The sequence below is a fragment of the Vidua macroura genome, chromosome Z (genome assembly GCF_024509145.1).
Source record: "Vidua macroura isolate BioBank_ID:100142 chromosome Z, ASM2450914v1, whole genome shotgun sequence".
Taxonomy (NCBI): domain Eukaryota; kingdom Metazoa; phylum Chordata; class Aves; order Passeriformes; family Viduidae; genus Vidua; species Vidua macroura.
Genome location: NC_071611.1, coordinates 44,032,392 through 44,050,807, shown reverse-complemented (window position 1 = coordinate 44,050,807; position 18,416 = coordinate 44,032,392). Strand labels below are relative to the sequence as shown.

General features: G+C 43.9%; 1 protein-coding gene across 2 annotated transcripts in view; it reads right to left on the bottom strand.

The window, feature by feature from the left end:
- Positions 1–1,783: 1,783 nt before the first annotated feature.
- LOC128821553 (PH and SEC7 domain-containing protein 3-like) overlaps positions 1,784–18,416 on the bottom strand; it is a 114,627-nt gene continuing 97,994 nt past the window's right edge. For both annotated transcript variants that reach the window (XM_054002711.1, XM_054002710.1), the window contains 3 exons: positions 17,475–17,619; positions 14,203–14,346; positions 1,784–7,838 (listed from right to left, as the gene is read on the bottom strand). In XM_054002711.1, coding sequence (XP_053858686.1) covers positions 7,626–7,838; positions 14,203–14,346; positions 17,475–17,619 — 502 coding nt within the window. In that variant the 3' untranslated portion in view covers positions 1,784–7,625. The remainder of the gene's footprint in view (positions 7,839–14,202; positions 14,347–17,474; positions 17,620–18,416) is intronic.

Below are 18,416 nucleotides of genomic sequence, written 5' to 3'. Positions count from 1 at the left end.
CAAAAAGCTCTGTCCTATTAGCCAAATTATATTTTAGACTCAAGTAAGAGGACATAGTTGTTATGAATATGTACAAATTAAAAAAAAACCAACCACAACCCACCCTTGTTCTCATCCTACAGTCTTTCAGAATCTGACAGCTCTGAGTATGAGATTTTCGTAAGTGTGTGTGTTAAGAATTTGCCCTGTGTGGTGACATAGACTCGATAGCATTTATCTCCCTCTTGCCAGCAAGAGCCTAAGAGGAGTTGGAGGATTTTGTGTCAAACAAGTCTTCATGACAGCTTAGCTAGCTGCTCTGTCACGACATCATGATACTCAATTGGCCCAAGCTGAAACTTTGCCTGTTTAGACAAGAATTATCTTCTTGTGCTAGTCTCATTTAGGTGAGTTACAGACAGGATCAGTGCTAGAGTGGCTACTAATTACAGTGGTTTATGTCAGAGAAAAATCCTGCCCTTGTGGCTTGTTGCACTTTCAATGCTTGCATTGCTAAGTGATGTACCTTTATTGGTCCAAATAAACCTCTGCCCTGTACCCCAGCTGGTTCCTGGCTCGCTTTAAAAGCAGATGCCAGGGGAAGTCCCTCACTGATTAAACATCTATAATTTTTTATGGAATAATTAGGTGTTCAAAGGCAGGCAAGAGAGAATGCCTTGGACTAGCCTAAATTTGCTCCTCCTGACCACAAGGGCAAAGTCAGGTCAATGGTCCAACCTTTGTGAAAGTTCTTGCTTGCATTTGGTAAGGGATGGGCTCTAATAAATAACTAAAACACAACCTTAATTCAGCTAACAAAATATTTGTGCAAGGGACATTCTCTCAGGCAAGGCTGCGCCTGCCTCCTTTCAGTGTTCAACTATATGCTGCTATCTGCAGAGCAGGTACTCCCAGATGGCATTCAGACTTTTTCCAAGGACCTCTCCTCTTTGCTCTCATTTAAACCAGTCTTCTCACAAAGGGACTGTACCCCTGTACCCCTGGATAAGGGTGCTGCTGTCGCAAGGGAGAAAAGCAGCAGGTGGTAAAGACAGCAAGCAACACAAGAAGCACAGACTAGAGGGAAAAGGAAGCCAGTATTTCTCATTACCTCCAACACTGAGGGCAATGCTAGAGCTCACAGTCTCCAGCAGGTGACCAGCCATAGAGGGTGGCACTGGCTTCTTCATATAGCATCATCGTCCTGGGCACTGATGCTCAGCTCAGGTCGTAGCATTTCTCTGAAGGCTGACAGAGCCTCTTCCTGGAGCTCAGGTCTCCACAGTGAAGCTCCAGGTGAAGCAACCCACTGTGCTACACCTATGCTCTCTATGGCAGAGAGGAGAGGAGGGGAAGGGAGGAGAGGGGAGGGGAGGGGGGAGGGGAGGGGAGGGGAGGGGAGAGGAGAGGAGAGGAGAGGAGAGGAGAGGAGAGGAGAGGAGAGGAGAGGAGAGGAGAGGAGAGGAGAGGAGAGGAGAGGAGAGGAGAGGAGAGGAGAGGAGAGGAGAGGAGAGGAGAGGAGAGGAGAGGAGAGGAGAGGAGAGGAGAGGAGAGGAGAGGAGAGGAGAGGAGAGGAGAGGAGAGGAGAGGAGAGGAGAGGAGAGGAGAGGAGAGGAGAGGAGAGGAGAGGAGAGGAGAGGAGAGGAGAGGAGAGGAGAGGAGAGGAGAGGAGAGGAGAGGAGAGGAGAGGAGAGGAGAGGAGAGGAGAGGAGAGGAGAGGAGAGGAGAGGAGAGGAGAGGAGAGGAGAGGAGAGGAGAGGAGAGGAGAGGAGAGGAGAGGAGAGGAGAGGAGAGGAGAGGAGAGGAGAGGAGAGGAGAGGAGAGGAGAGGAGAGGAGCAGACATACTGCTTCTGTATGCACTAAAAATATCCTTTAAAAAGCACAAGCTGTACACTATCTTTTTCTGAGACAGCTTCTATGGTTCATCCCTCTAGGAAGTCTAGATACCAGATGCTGAGAACACATGCTGACGAGCAATGATTGTGCTCTGACGAGAAATGTGGACTTCCTAACTGGCCCCTCAGAGCAGATGTGACATCCCAGAGCCTGGGGAGAGCAATACTGGAGAAAATTTAAACAAGCAGCAGATGGTTTAAGATTGTAAGATTGCTTGGCATAAGATGTGTATACTGCCTTTGACCCTGCAGAAGCAGCCAGTGTTTCCAACAACCTGGATTCTAGAAGAGTAGGAATATTGCAAGTGTCTGGTCTAAGTGTGGGAAGGGGGACTTTGCCTCTCTGCAGCATACAACTAGAGGATCATGGCAGTCTAAAATTCAGTCTCACACCTCCCAGCTATAACTGTGGCTGGAAACACAGGCTACCGACAAGCAGAGGGAAAAAGCTGTTCACAGGGTTATCCATTCAATGCAGCACTGCTTCAGAGAAGGTTTTCTCAATGCAAGATGGGAGAGTCAGATTTTCTGGATTTCTGCAAGCATGGAAGGAAACAGACCTGTTATACAGAAGCAGCTGAGGTGCTAAGATGACAGACAAGAGCAGCTTGTCAGAAAAGGAGGAGGAGCTGTCAGACTAAGTGCAATAAGACCAAAATTCATTTTAAAATGGAGAATGCAGACACAGTAAGCAGTAAGCCATCTGCAGAGAAAAGCCTTTCTCATTTTCAAGGAGAACATTGCCATACAATGCCCCCAAGAAGCCTGATGATAAACATGTAATCTCTGACTTCTTCCACTGCCATAACCACATCTTCACTGAATGGCCTACTCTAGTCAAGCAAGAACCTCATTTTCCCATTGGAGAAAGGCAAAAGTTTTGGCTTTTTCAAGCCAGAAGAGCAACCAGCCTTGTTATCTGAAGGCATTGGAGCTGTGAAAAGTCACTGAACAATTCCAGTCCCTGGAGGTCTGTTAGGCCAAACTCCTCCACAAAGTAGGGCTGTGCAGAGCACTGGTCTCCAGAAGAGCCCCTTAAGCACTGACAGACTGCAACCTGTGAGCAGGCAGGATCAGAGGGAAAGTATTTTAGTGAGGAGCTGTTACTAATTATTAGAAAGTTTCTGATAGCCATTTACAAGTGACTGGCTACAGATGAAAAACTCTGAGTCGGCAACACAGCTGAACAGCATTCCTGCATAACTCTGTTGCATTAATCACTCTGCTGGATGACTTATCTCTCTACATCAACTAAAGACACAATATAAATACTGGATTTAGAAGCTGTAATCATGTTCATGCGTAATTTATCTGCAAGATGCAGACAAACACACAGCTAGTCCAAGGAGTCTTTTTGCAGCCGCTGATGAACAAAATCCATCTGAAACAGTCCCCTACATTGTGCTGAATCATACAGAAGAATATGGTTTTGGCTTCAGGAGAGTATTTCACCTGCTTTGGTTGCTGGGTGGGGAGAGAGGAAGGCAGCTTTCTCCTTCTCCATCAGCCCTCTGCTGTCAGGAGCAGACTAGTGGGGCCCTTTCCTGTCTCTCCTTCCTTAGTTGGGAATTGCAAGACATTTCAGCCCCAGGAGCCAGCAACGCTTCAGAGCTGGGTGCAGAACCACTGTCTGCACCTTAAGAAAGGTGAAGTAAGGAGGTGTTAGCCTTAGCCTGCTCCCCTCTTTAGATTCCTGCTTCTACATGCAGGCAGAGGTCTCACCTGAGCAATGATAGCACACTGGAGGAGGGAGGGTGACAAGGAAGGATGACACCTCCCTGCATCACCAATGCAAAGGCTCTCCCACATTGCACACATGCTCATTGCGGCCAGCCAGTAACTCCTTACACTGAGCACACCCAGGAAACTGCAGGCTGCTCCAGTGATTTGCAGCTCAAGTCCCAGAGGAGGGCTGGAAACCAGCAGAATATCCTTACATACTGCAACCAGAGCTCCTGAGTCGCTGCAGTCAAGCCCTGATCTCCCCTAAAGGCAAGTATTTCAGCAAAGAAAGGCAGGGTGCAGGGTACCATGCTGACCATTTTACCTGGTCAGACTCTTAATGGTGCTACTCAAGGAGATGCACCACTTAGACCACCTGAGAACCTGCCCTATCCTTTATAGTATCATCAGGAGGGAAAAAAATTAATTACAGTACTGATTGGTAGATGAACCTATTCCCAAGGGAGGGCAGGAGTCTTAGACTTCCACAACAGGATCACTGTTTTTTCTTGTTCCCCAAAGCATGCATTTCTACACAGGTGCCTGGGATGCTTATAAATTGTAAAGCAACAAAGGAAAATGGCATTAATTAAAACTGGAGCAGAAACTATAAATTCTGGGTAAACTGATTTGCACACCTCAGCAGTCTCAGCAAGACTGCTCTAAGCTCAACAAATGTTTAAAGACTAAAAAATGCAGAGAAAAACTGCATTTTATACACTCAGATGAGACCTAAAAAATACCCTATCGGTTTACAAGTATACATGGAAATAGATAATAAATAATGAAAAAAACATCTTTTTTGCAGTACACTTTTTGATTTTTCCTATTGCTTCAAATCATCTTTTCTGCAATGACTTTGAAGAGGAATTACCCAGTTTCTGTGTCAAAGCTGGAAAAAGCATTTAACAGGAGTAATTTCTTTTTGAGCTCAGCAATTTAACTGGAATTTTCAGCAACCAAAATACGTTTAAAGCAAGGGAAGAATAAAGCTAAAAGTCACCTCTTTGCCTTTTGAAGCACTGCACTCCATAAACACATGAGGTTTGCCAAGCATGTTCTAGCCTGCCTTCAAAAAGATCATCTACTCAACCCAACCCTGACAGCCAAGCAGGGCCATTTTTATTTATATATCTGCACCTTTTTTAGGTTTTGTTTCTGCTGCATGTATCCTATTGGTATATAAAATAATTCACAGAATGATGTACTGGTTCTAGCCTGAATGGGGTTGATTTATGCAGTAGCCCAGCAGGAGCATGGCTTGGACTTGACGGTTATTCTATAACATCTCATGTCATTTTCCAGGAACAGGAGAAGATACCCCTTCTGGGTCTGGGTATCAGGAAGCAAGTGGTTGGGTATTGTTGGGTTCTGCGTGGTGAGCATTATTGAACACTCTGTTTTTAATACTGCTGTTGTTTACCATTCATTTTCTTATCTCATTGCTGTTTTCAGTAAATTGTTGTTACCTCAACCTGTGATCTTTGCCTTTTATGCCTCCAATTCTCCTCTCCAGCCCACTGCAAGGATGGGGAGGGGAAGGAGGGAGTGAGCAAGGGCCATGTGGTTTGGAGAGTCTCAGTGGGAACACTAAATACCACTCCTTAATCATAACAGAGAGGTTTAGTTTTCTTCCCAAAGGTGCATTCAGCATTCCCCACATGAATTTCTTCTCTCTCTTCTGCTTGTTCGTTTTCAACCTCCAAAGCCTGACAAGCAGCTGCAGGGATCTGTGTTTGTTTCCCCTCCATGAGCTGTTGATCTACCACTCTTAATTACTCCAAATAATCCCTCCCAATGAGCAGTATCATGCATCTCCACACTGAGTCTCCCCACACAATAAGCTGCACCATATGACTTTGGCTCCAGCAGCAGAAGACATCTCTCTTCTTCAAGAAGAGAACTAAATATTAACTCCACCTCAGTTGGAATGCACAACTTCTAAAACCCCAGCACTTGGGAAGCACTGCCAATTTCTACTCAGGACTCTGCGGCTTTTAGCAACGTTGCCACGGTTAGGAGCCAACCTCCTGACTTTTAGCACAGAGTGGCCACTCTCAGTGGCAGATGCCAGACGGATGTACATCCCAACATCGCTCGTGAGAACAGTCTCATCTGGCTTTGCTGCCAGGCTGCAGCTGCAAGGATAAATTTGCCCCAAAACCTCACATCTGAGAGTGCAACACCATTGTTACAGCCAACAGTCAGCACAACACCAGGAAAGCTGTTGCACGGTGGTACTCAGTATGGGAGGCAAGTTATGCAGTGCCTGTTAAGGGCCTTTTCTCTTTAATCACTCCTAGTTCTGCCCACTGGACTGGCAGCTCAATAAAACTAGATAAATTGACCTGAGCCCTTGGGAAGCCTGACAGAACACACATCCACTCAGGCAGCAATTTTTTTGATGTGTGGCCCTTTGACTATTTGGGCTGAAAGCACCATTGCATTTCTAAACAGTCCTTGCATGGATCTTGACATTTCTTTATGCATCAAGACTTGCATTCAACAAGAACACTGTCCTGTGCCAGGCACAACAGAATGAACAGCAAGGAGCAATTTTGAACTGGCCCTCAACATTATCTCCCAAGGTGCTCTGTGGTAAAGGCCAGTTTGGTAGTACTACTTCATCTAGGGAAATGGGAGAGACCTGTCCAAGCTCACCCTGTGGGCCAGTATAAAAATTGAGATTAAAATTCAGTAACAGGTTAGGTAACAGAGCCATGACACTGCCCAGACAAGAGGGGCTGGGAAGCAGGAAAATTATTTCTATGTCATCTTTCTGCTGTCTGTGCCTGAAAACTGCTGGCCGCCCCAAGGGTCTATGGCACAAACAGGGGTCTTTCAGGTATGGAAAGACCTACACATGGTGGTCTCTCTCAGACCTGTGCTCCCCTTGGAAAGCCTGGTACAGGGTATGCAGAAACTGTGAGGAGGCACCAGCCTCTTCCACCTATATATGAGCTAAAGAAGGAAAATGGAGAACTGAGGAGAATCCCATTCTGAAGAAAAAAGGCGAAGTGCTTTGTCACTATGAGAGGAATTGAAAGCAGCTCTCTGTGCACACCAACAAGGAAACCCCTTGAAGGGGAAGCAACAGGACACAATATATCATAAGGCTCTATATAGCAGCTAAGTGAGAACGTATAGTTAAGAACTACACAGAGGCCCTTTGTCTTTAATGTATATAATTAATATATAATGCTAATGGCTGACATCTACAGCAGCCTTCTCTGCAAATAAATGTGAAGCCCAGATAGCCATTCCAACTGGGTAATCCCTAATCTTCCTGACTGCAGAGACAGCATGGGTTTGGATGTCTTCCAGCCTGCAAACTCAGGAGAAGGCTCTCTGCTTGGAAGGAAGCAAACAAAATATTCCAATGCCGTCATCTCAGCATTGCCAGAGGTTTCCAGGTTTCATTCCTTTACACTCGTGAATTGTCCAGGGTCAATGCAGTAACAATAAGCAACAGTGACTATTTACTGTACCACCTGCTGCTAAGTTCCAGTACCAACATGCCCCACGTTGTCAGGAAACTAGTGTTCCCAGCACCCTAGCCTCTAGTCAGCCTTCTGCAGCTGCATGTTTGCACAGCTTTTCTCACAGCTACAGCTCACATTCACAGCACTGCAGCACTTATCCAGTTATTTTTCCCACCCACCACGTAAATAAAGTGACAAGTGACTTGAGAGATGAAAGTCACATGCCGATGGGAGGAGATAAATGGGGAGGAGACAAAATAAACGTCACAGCGCTCTATCCCTTCCCCAGCTCCTTTAGAAAAAGAATAACACAAAAAAGTCCCGATGCTTCAATTGCTAAATGATAAATTAACAAAGCAAAGCAAAGCAGGAGCAAAGACATCTCCCACAATCTGCACAGAAACAGCAAAATATACAATAGAAAATGTCACTAACACCCCATTCAGGCAGATGCACTTATTTTTTGTGAATGACAGGTTATTAAATGAAAAATTTTGACCACCAATTCTTTGCTGCATGGCTGTTCCCCTAGTTCTCATTTCCACCTTAAGTGACCTTCTGCTTAATGCTGGGTGTTTCTGGCCTGTAGTCCTTCCTCTCTGAGACATTGCGTTTCACCTTGGCACTAACTGGAGACTCCTGATTCAAAGAAGGACTTGAGTGGGATTTCTTCAGTCCTGGCACATCGTTCTCTCCTCCGCTCAGCAGCTCCTTCACTCCTTCTTTCAGTAGGCCAACATAAATCTCATAGCGATTTTTCTGGGAAATGAAAAGAAAGGCCCAAATCAGTCTGGAAGACATTTCGCAGGGGCACATGAGAGACCACTTAACTTAATGGTTTCTTAAGCAACTTAATGCTTTGAAAGCCAGGAGCTCAACATGTATGTGAACAATGGTGCCTAATATGGATATGAACAACAGTGGCTAATGTAAATTAAACAAAGTGGATTTAAGGCAGACTGAGGCCTGGGATGCTGTGCAATTAGAGGCACTCAGTTCTGCAGCACACAAATTCCAATGCTCTGATGAGTGGTGGCTCCCATTCCAAGTAACACCACCAAACGAAAGCTTGCTATTTTAGTCATGTTGGCACCAAAGCTGTGCTCACACATGCTGAGATCCTATGTGCATGGAGATAAAAGTGCACTAAACTAAGGGACAACAAAAATCCTGCTCTGCTGCAATCCTCCACTCCCACCAGCAGGTCCTGCTTTGCCTGCTTTTCTTATCCATGGATGAGAAAACCAAAGTAGGGTCTCAGTTCAGCCTGTACCAGCATGGCCACCATTAGGTGCATGGGACAATCTTCTAAAAGGCCAGACCTTAACAAAAAGGAGCAGATGAGAGGGCTATGACAGCAGCATGGCATGCTTCTCTGCTACATCTCTCACAGAGAATGATGAAGGTTGCTGTCTGTCCAGACACTTGTATTTTTCAACTGGAAAAAGTTCACTTTACTGTTCCCCCTGCCCATTTGTTCTGTTCCTTTCCTGGACCAGAGTTTTCCCTCTCCAACAGGAAGATTTCATTCTGTTTGCTACAATTGCATCATTTTCCAAGAAACAATTCAGCAAGGAAGAAAATGAGGGTACAGTAACAGAAGACCCCTGAAGGGTCTCAAAAACAGATGTTGGGGCAGGAGGTCCTGAGAATAGAGCAATCCACTTCATAGGATTTATTTAATAACCTGCCCCTGATATATCCACTAAAGACATGGTGCAGGCATTGTAATTACAGCAATCTCAGTGTGCTGGGAGTCAGTGAAGGTGGATGTAAATATCTGTACTGATTGTTAACTTGTATTTGAAAGTGGCAAAACAGCAGCCAAGCTAGTATGTTCCTGACAGAGGAAAAAGTATTTAAGAAAATATTTTACATTTTCTAATAAAATAATAAAGTTCTGGTAAAAACATTTATTTAAGGGCAGGAAGTCAAAAAGCTTGGTAACCACATTGAAGTGGGGAATATAAAGGGGAAAAAAAAAGAAGAAAATGTGACTGGCTTTTCAGAATCCTTTGAATAAACAAACCCTGATAGAGGAGAATCATAACAGAATCCTCCTACAAATTAAATAAATAAGCATTCCTATGACTTCCATATCTGGAGATGGAGCTCCACAACGTGAGAGACAAACACATGAAGCAGGTAAGATGTGTCATGTAATAAAAATGGAAATAGAGAAACAGCAAGAAGAGCCCTGACGATGATGCACTGAGCTGATGGATGATTCATCACAAAATGAACCAGACGCTTCTGCAAAAGGCCAGCCAGTGCTTTTAGCTTGGGAACAGCGTAGTATCATGAAATTGAGAGGGGGGCTTTACTGTTGTATGGATTTATGCTTTTACTGGTCCAGTAAACACCACCAGAGTCTCAAGACTTGGCAATCAGAATGGAAATCCAGGACCTGCATGTGTGCAAATGGCCATTTTCTCCTGGACTTTGTAGGCCCTTTATTTCTATTACAATTAATCAACACACTTCTACTTTGATTTCAACCACAACAAAGTTGGTCCTTCAGTGACCTGACATTTGAAGTTAGGTAAATGCTAGTGGAAATTTTGCCTTGAAAGAAATTAATTTGGAAATTTCTGTCAAGAAATAAAACCACAGAAATTGAAACTATTCAAAAGCTTCTGCAACATTATCTCTAAAGAATGACTGCACATAATAAAGAAGTATGAGGTAGCCACACATCAGTATTCTGGCTTCACCTCTCACTTGACAGCACTGAAAAGATCTTTCTCTAATTATAGATTTTCTGCAATAAGCAACCAATTTTTTTGCAATCTGATGCAGTACTTCCTCAAAGAGAAGTCAATGAGAGCTGTTCCTTCCATGGTGTGTATAAGCAAAGACATCATTAAAAATAAATGCTACTGGCTGCATACCTGAACAAGGACCAGTTACCTCCTGGTTCACCTCCCCTCCATCTTATTTGTCTTTTGTCAGGAACAAGAATGAAGGCATCACCAGTGTGTAAACAAAAAGAAATTGTACAGAAAAGGAAAATGGCATCTTCCTTCCTAATGGTACCGTGCTGCTACCTTAGGGACTCACAGGCCCTTCTGGTGTGTTTCTCGAGATGTGTCAGCATGGCCCTTTGTACATGGAAACTAGGTTTAGCCTGCTGTCTCAGCCTGAAAGAGACAGTTAGAAAATCCTACCTCACCTGCCCCTTGCCCTTTTCATTTAACCTCATTCAGCAAGCTCTTTCACCACTCCTGCCAACCCTGACAGGGCATTGTTCTAAAGGGAAGCTTTCTATTCACAAAGTTTCCATTCACAATTTTCGCACAACTCAACATTTAGGTTTGGTTTGGGATTTTTACTGCCTCACAGAATAACAGAATAAATTGAGTTGGAAGGGGCCCACAGGGATAATCCAGTCCTGCACAGGATCATCCACAAATATCACACCATGTGCCTGAGAGCACTGTCCAAATGCTTCTTGAACTCTGTCAGGCTGTGATCATTTCCCTGGGGGACCCTGTTCCAGTGCCCAACCGCCCTCTGGGTGAAGAAGAACCTCTCTCCAATGTCCAGCCTAAATCTCCCCTGACACAACTTCAGGCCATTCCCACACATCATCACAGACAGATCAGTGCCTGTCCCTCCTCTTCCCCTCACAAGAAAGTTGTTGACTACAATGAGATCTTCCCTCAGTCCCTCTCCTCCAGGCTGAACAAACCAAGGGACCTCAGTTGCTCCTCATATGGATTCCCCTTAAGGCCCTCCATAATCTTCACTGTCCTCCTTTGGAGGCTTTGGGGCTTCATATTTTTCTTATACTGAGGGGCCCAAAACTACCCCCAGCACTCAAGCTGAGGCCGCTCCAGTGCAGACGAGAGCAGGACAATCCCCTCCCTTGCCTGGCTGGTGATGCTGTGCCTGATGCACCCCAGGACAGAGCTGGCCCTCCTGGCTGCTAGGCCACTGCTGACTCATGTTCAACTTGACCTTCAACAGGTCCCTTTCCATGGCACTACTCTCCATTTCCTCATTCCCATGTGGTCCATACACCCAGGGCTGCCCCATCCTAGATGCAGAATCCAGCACTTTTCCTTGTTGAACTTCATACAGGTGGTGATTGCCCAGACCTCTGATTTGTGAAGGTCTCTCTGCAGGGCCTCCTTGCCTTCAAGGGAGTCAACAGCTTCTCTCAATACTGTATCATCTGTAAACTTGCTTAGTATCCCTTCCAGTCCTGTGTCCAATTCATTTATGAAGCTGTTGAAGAGCACAGGGCTAAGGATGGAGCCCTGTAGAACCCCACTAGTGACAGGTCACACCAGTCTGATGTCACTCCATTGTAGCCCTTTGTGCCTGACCCATAAGCCAGCTGCTCACCCACCACATGATGTGTTTATCCAGCTGTGGGCTGGGCATTTTCTCCAGAAGGGTCCTGAGAGAGATAGTATCAAAAGCTTTATGAAATCAAAAAAAGATTGCATTAACTGGCTTCTATTGATTAACTAAGTGGGTTATCCTGTCATAAAAGGAAACCAGGTTGGACAAGCCTGACTTTCCTCTCATGAAGCTGTGCTAGCTGTGATGATGATTCCAGTGTCCTCTAGGTGTTTTCCAGTGCTTCCCAGAATAATCTTCTGTAATTTTACCAGGCACTGAAGTGAGACTGACAGACCTGCAGTTTCCAGTGTCATCTTTATTGCCCTTCTTGAAAATTGGGAAAACATTAGTTTCCAGCCAACTGGGATCTCTCCAGACTGTTAAAATATCATTGAGAGTAGTTTTGTGATGACATCAGAAAACTGTTTGAGGTTTCTTGGATGAATCTCATTGGGCCCCATATATTTGCAGGCATCCAGCTGGAACAGCTGATCCCACACAACTTCAAGGTTATATGGGAGCTGATCATTCTCACAGCCATGGTCCTTCAGCTCAGGGCACTGAGATCCCCCTGCCATCCATATTGCAGACAGAGGAAAAGACTGCATTAAATACCTCTGCCTTGCCCATGTCCCTGTTTGTGAGATGACCATCCCAATCCTGTAAGAGGCTGATGTTATTTCTACACTGCCTTTTGACATTAATATATTTTAAAACACTCTTTTTATTGACACTCTTTTTAGAACGCTCCTTTTATCCCCCATAGTTCTAGCCAGATGCAACTCCAACTGAGATTTGGCCACATCAATTTTCTTGTTACAATGGTGAGCAGCATCTCTCTCTGGTTCTTCCCATGCCATTTGACCTTGCTTCCACTCAGCATAAACCTCATTTTTTGCCTTAGCTCCAGAAGAAGATCTCAGTTAGCCTTCTGCCTCATCTGTTTGACTTCCAACATTTTGGAATTGCCTGCTCTCATGACCCTTGGAATGGTATTTTGGTAGTTCAACATGGCCTGTGAAATCTGTGCTTAGTGTGAAGGTAACACAGCACAGCAAACCAGCACCTTGAATTACCATTTCTCCCACATAACTGAAGCTGTTGCCACAACTTGCCTGCTTAGATGAACACTCATGCAGAGCTGATCACTAATGTGAACTGCACAGCTCAAATGCTGTTCCAGACTCTCACTTGTGAAGAGGACACCTTTTGTTTCCTCGGCTATACTGGTTCTGATTTGTACTGAGGTACCTGAGGAATATCCTTAAAAGATAAAGGATATTATCCCTGGTAAAATTCACAGAAACAGAAAAAAAAGCCACAACAATCTACTCCCTCATCATTCTTTCTATAAACTTTTAACACTCCAGCCTACATTTCATCCTAACTTGCCAAGCTTTTAAAAGTGATAGAAAATAAACTTTATGTCAAGAACCCAAAGCTAAGAAAATGCTTGCTCTTCCAAGTTTTACAAGATACCCTCCAGAGAGAAAGTGTGTGGCTTATTCTGTACATCTGAGTGCTCTGTTCAAAACTAACTGACACTGTGCCATTGATCACAATCCTTTGATCTCAATTTTTTACCTCACTGTCAACTTACTAATCCACTTCATCTGCTTGACTACAAGGTTGTTAGAGGTAACAATGTCAGAATTCTTGTCAAAGTGAAGAACAAACAACATCCACTGCTGTCCCCTCGTCCATCACACCAAACATCACATCATAAAAGACTATCATGTTGGTCAGGTTATTATTCCTCCTTCATAAAGCCATCCTGATGGACATTGCTACAGCAAAGTGAAACTCAACACAGTGGTTACACAGTGGTTAACTTTCCGCAAAAGCAAAAGTGTGTAATGATTTAAGTCCAGGAGGAAAAAGAGTCCCTGTAACAGAAACTGACACCATGGGGCACAAGGCTTATTTCAGCTCTGGAGGCTTGTGCTGTGTTGCCTCCAGCATCAGCTCTGGTGGTCTCATCTGTCTTATCTGCTGTTCCTCTTTCTCAGACGATGTATTTTCCTTGCCAGGCAGTGCCTGTTTAGAGTAGGATCCTTTCAGACCCAAGGCAACATTGACTTGCAGTCGTGGGGAAAAAAGCTCAAAGGTGTACTCATAACAAATACCAGACATCTGCTGGGCTGCCGATTCATTCCCACAGTCCTAAAATGTGGCATTCACCATTACAGATAAAAGCTGCTGTCAGATACTCAAAACAATCCCCTAATGCATCTGCCTAAGTTGCATCACTCAACCGTGTGATCTTTAATTCTACTATTTTCCTTCTCATCCTGACATCCATTTCAGTGGTATATAACACAAATGGCTCTGACGAGGGAGGCATGCCTATGAAAATAACTTCAGCATATCAGTTCCTTCAGAACCTACCAATGGAAGACAATTACCATTAACTGTATTCCTGCAGAGCACATTCTTTAGAGACTGAGGTTCCAATACACTAGGCAACACAGTTTTACAACACGAGACACTTTGTGCATGAATATCTTTTAATCTCTTCAAACAGGTACATCAGGAAGGACAGGAGTCTTGTTTCTATCCTCCATATTACAGACTGGGAGCTAAATTCCCTAAGGAAGTTTTCACCAGAAAGAACAGCCACATCCGAGCATCTGCAATTGCTGTGACTTTTCTGCCTAGCAAGAACACATTTCCCAGGGAAGTAAAGTGAAAAATGCAGAACTTCAAGACTGTACCCCAAATATAAGACCATCCATACCCAAGAAGTAAAAGTAATAATGTTTCCGGTATATACCTCAAACTCCAGATAGTGGTCCTTCAGTTTGTAATCATCTACTTCTTTGCCTTTGAGCTTCTTGTCAGGAGGATAGGAGCGATGTTCAGAAAGCTCAGTGGAGATCTGCTTCAGCTTAGCTTCATGGGACTTCAGCTGTTCATCCTTCAGAAACACATTAGGCACTTAAGTGACAGATTCTAAAAGATCCAATAAGCAAAGAAAAATAGAAAGGTTCCTGTACAATAATATGTCATAGTTTCTTTTTCTTAGATTGATAAGGTCTGTCATCCCAGAGTGCTGCTACCAGAGGCACACTCTCTCAAAGGCACTCAAAGTGGCCAAGCTTGCAGAAAAATTCAGCAGCTAGCAGATGCCACTGGGAAGGAGAGCAAACTTGTCATCCATTGCCTTGCTGTGAGCAATGGAAGCAGCTTGCTGCCGAGTAATACTGACAACATGACACCTTTGCTTTAACACATTTTTTGTAAACTAATTAAGACTGTTGTGTATGCAGACAAACCAAGGGCAGAATGAGACAGGTGAAAGCCCTGCCTCAGGTCATTACAATGTAAAAGGAATTCCTTCCAGGATAGAAAAGACATAGAGCCAGGGCCCCTCCTTCTATTTCTGCACTGCCAAAAGCTCTCTGGTGTGTGGTTTCTATTTGTTTAGAACAATACAATGCATTCAGAAGAGGAAGGGCTGTCCAGTCCCCCTAAAGTATCTCATTTTGCTAAGCTGCTACCAGCTTTTATCCCACGGTGCAGCTGGAGAAAGTGAGGAGCTGCTACTCCCACTTTCTAGGCAATTTCCTTTATCATAATCCCAGGCCTACTCACTTCCTCCAGTCCATCTGTCAGCTAACTTTCCCTCATCTCAGAAGGTTTCCATCTCCTGCAGGATGGCCTTCTGTCCATTTCTAGGCTTGATCTGAAATTATGTTTGAATTAGGTCAGTCCAAAATCGACACATGATCATGCAGATATTGGTGAATTAGCCAAGAGGTAGTACCCAGGTCAGCTCCTGTGTAGGCACCTCGCCTCAGAGGACAGAACAGCTGACAATGTTGTCCCTCAGTGGTGGGGTTCTGAGCACAGCCCACAGCTCAGATGAAGCCCACACCTTCAAGCCTAGCTCAGATATGCCTGCACTGCACTGAGTCACACTGGGGACTGAGCCTCTTGGCTTGCTGAGCTGGAGCTGCGGAAAACAGCAGAAAGGGGGAAAACTTCTACAGATGATGATAGCAAAGACCCAACTGATCTTGTGTTTCAATTCTTTTGCAGGAGTACTGAAGAGAGAAATGTGTGGGATAATTTGCCTCTGCCTAAAAATGGTAGGGCTCTAAAGAAAGAATTTGCCAAAAATTCTTGTTGCTGTTAGTTACTACCCTAAATGTGCATCTCTCTCATTAGTGCCCAATCACTAATGAGATTGTGCTGATTCCCTGGTCCCAGGGACATCCTGTGGTAGTGAGTTCTACAGCCTGATGACAGGAGGTCTTTGAGCAGCTATTAATACAGCACTTGTCATTCCCAGAGCACCAGCTTTGGAGCTTTTGTGTGTGCTACGCATATGCAGAAAAAAAAAACCACCACAACCCCAACACCCTAGAAGGTCTTTTCTAGATTGATTGCTCCTTTATATATAGCTTTGTCACATCCCTCTTTGGTTGGACTAACCAAGATCATAAAATGCTCTGCTTCTGAAAGAAAATCTGGTACAATGATCTTGCACAACCTGTCATCATGTCCAGCCACTCTTCCTTACCCATGATAGGTCCTCACTGCACCTCGACTTCTGGCTGACTAGGAACAGACCCTTTGAAGAAATAGTGTCCATCATGATTCATCCCACAAAATCCTAAACATCCATCACAGGCATCTGACAATCTGTATTTTTTTTTTTAATGAGAAACAGCCTGCTGGCAGCTTTTCCACACTGACAGATGAAAGCAGATATGTTTCTACTTGCCTTTGAATTTATCTATTTTGAACACTTAACATTCTTCTGTTTGTCTAAAACAGCTTATCTTATTCCACTTTTCATGTGTCTCCTCCTTCAAGATACAAACCACAGGGTTGTGATCTATCTTTTCCCTTTCCAGATTAAATGGAAACAAGGAGACTAGAAAACAACATGCTAAATGGAGCAATCATACAGAACAATGAGTAAAAAAGCTTCCCTTGGTGACTAGGGGTAAATTATGGAAGCCCCATACTGTATTTTTTAAAAAGGTATCCATGAGCAAAAACTAAAACGAAAAGGATGAGACAAATTAGTATCATTTTTTTACATAACATGCTTTAAACTTTAACCCAGAACAAAAAATGGTAACTCAGTCACCACATTGTAAGAAGAAAGGCTACTGTCATGGAGAGAGAAAAAGCACAGGCAACCTAAAAACCCCACACCCTTAGAGAAGCACAGATTTTGAGACAGTGGTTTCTAAGGATAGTTGCTAAGCTATGAAGACAGTTAAAAAAAACCCAACAAATGCATTTAAGAAGCAATCCAGCATGGGCAGATCACTTTAAAAGCCACAGGAAGATGTCATGAACCTCTGTCACTCTGTCAATCCGATCAACACAATCAGTATCATGTTCCTGCCAGTGCAGGAGGAATTCCAGGCAGGCATTGAATCTCCCAAAATACAAAAAGCTACGGGCACAAGCATCTGACACAGTCAGACAAGCAGAAAATACGTGCGTTTCTGCAAGACGCAGTAGAACTGTGAAACTCCTTGCCAAGGGATGCTAAAAGCTTGTGTGATCACAAGGGAGACTGAAGAGATTCATGTAAGACACAGTTTATAAATATATATTATACAGGAAATTCCTAACCTGATAAAAGGAGTCTGGAAAATCTAGTGGGAGAAATATAATTGATGTTTGTCTGATGCATCAAAAGCTTTCACCTTTTATCAATTCAATAAGCCAATGTCCACTTCTTCTGAAATGAGTGGCTTTCATAAACACTCATATCCAAAAAAACCCCATCAATCAGTATCTGAAATATCCTCTGCAGGGCCATAGGCACAAGAAGAAAATTCTTTACCTAATTCTTTATCTATTTTCTTCAAAAACATAAATAAATTGTATTTGAGTCTGTTCCTCTTCTCTCCCACTTCAAATCTTGTGTGAGGAAATGAGCAGAGATTTATTATGCAAGCCTTCTCCTCCTAGGACTGCTAGTGGCAACAGTTATGAAACAGTGACAAGGACCACCATCCAATGTCCAGTCAGAAACAGAAATCATCACCACCTACCCTCTATATAAAAATGTCTCACCTGAGATAGTTTTGTTGTGGTGGCTGGCAGGAGTGGGCGACTGAATTTCTTCTGAGAGCCAATGGCTGCTGGAAATGGTGGTGCAGAGAAGACAGCAGCCACACAGTTGATCTTGTTGATCCAGGTCTGCATTTCTTCTTGGCTCCTGAGGAAGCAACACATATTAAGCACTGCTGATTCAGCCTTGTCTACTTATTTCCATCCCTTCTATAGTATTCTAAAAATTCAGAATAACCAAAACTAGGCAAGTCTTAAGAGTCTGCTCTGTCTTCCTGCCTATGTTTGCAAGCAGTTAGTGCTAAGTAACTCAGTCACGGGCTGGCTTGTGGTTTGGTCCATACCCTAGCACACATCTTTCCCTAATCCAAACCCAGTAACACAGCTGACAGAACCAACTAATGCCCTGATTCAGACATATGTCCTAAGGTCTCAGTTTTGCTGGACTCCATACATCTCTAAGAGGTTTAATACAGATCTCAGTAGAAAAGGGCTCAGAAGCAAAAGGCAGGTACTCTGTTATGTCTGGATACCACAGCATGAAAAACTTTATCAAATAATTCTTGTATTAAGTAGTAACTTTGTTTCTAACCACAGCATACCTTCTAGAAAGACATCCGGCTAGGACTTGATGACATCAGGAGACAGACAATCCAAGGCTACCTTTGGTCATTTGCTTCAATGATTAATCATCCTGACAGTTAGAAGTTTGTTGGTTGCTTCCAAATTTAATTTCCTGGAGCTTCAGCTTCTAGCTGCTGCATCTTGTTATGCCTCTCTCAGCTAGATTAAAAAGCCTCTTAAAACCTGATGTTTCTTTCTCATGCACTACTTGTGCACTCTAATCACATCACTACTTAATCTTATTTCTGATCAAATAAACAGATTGAACCTCTTAAGCCTCTGTTTTAATCTGTCCAGGCAGGAATTTATTCCTCCTTCAGC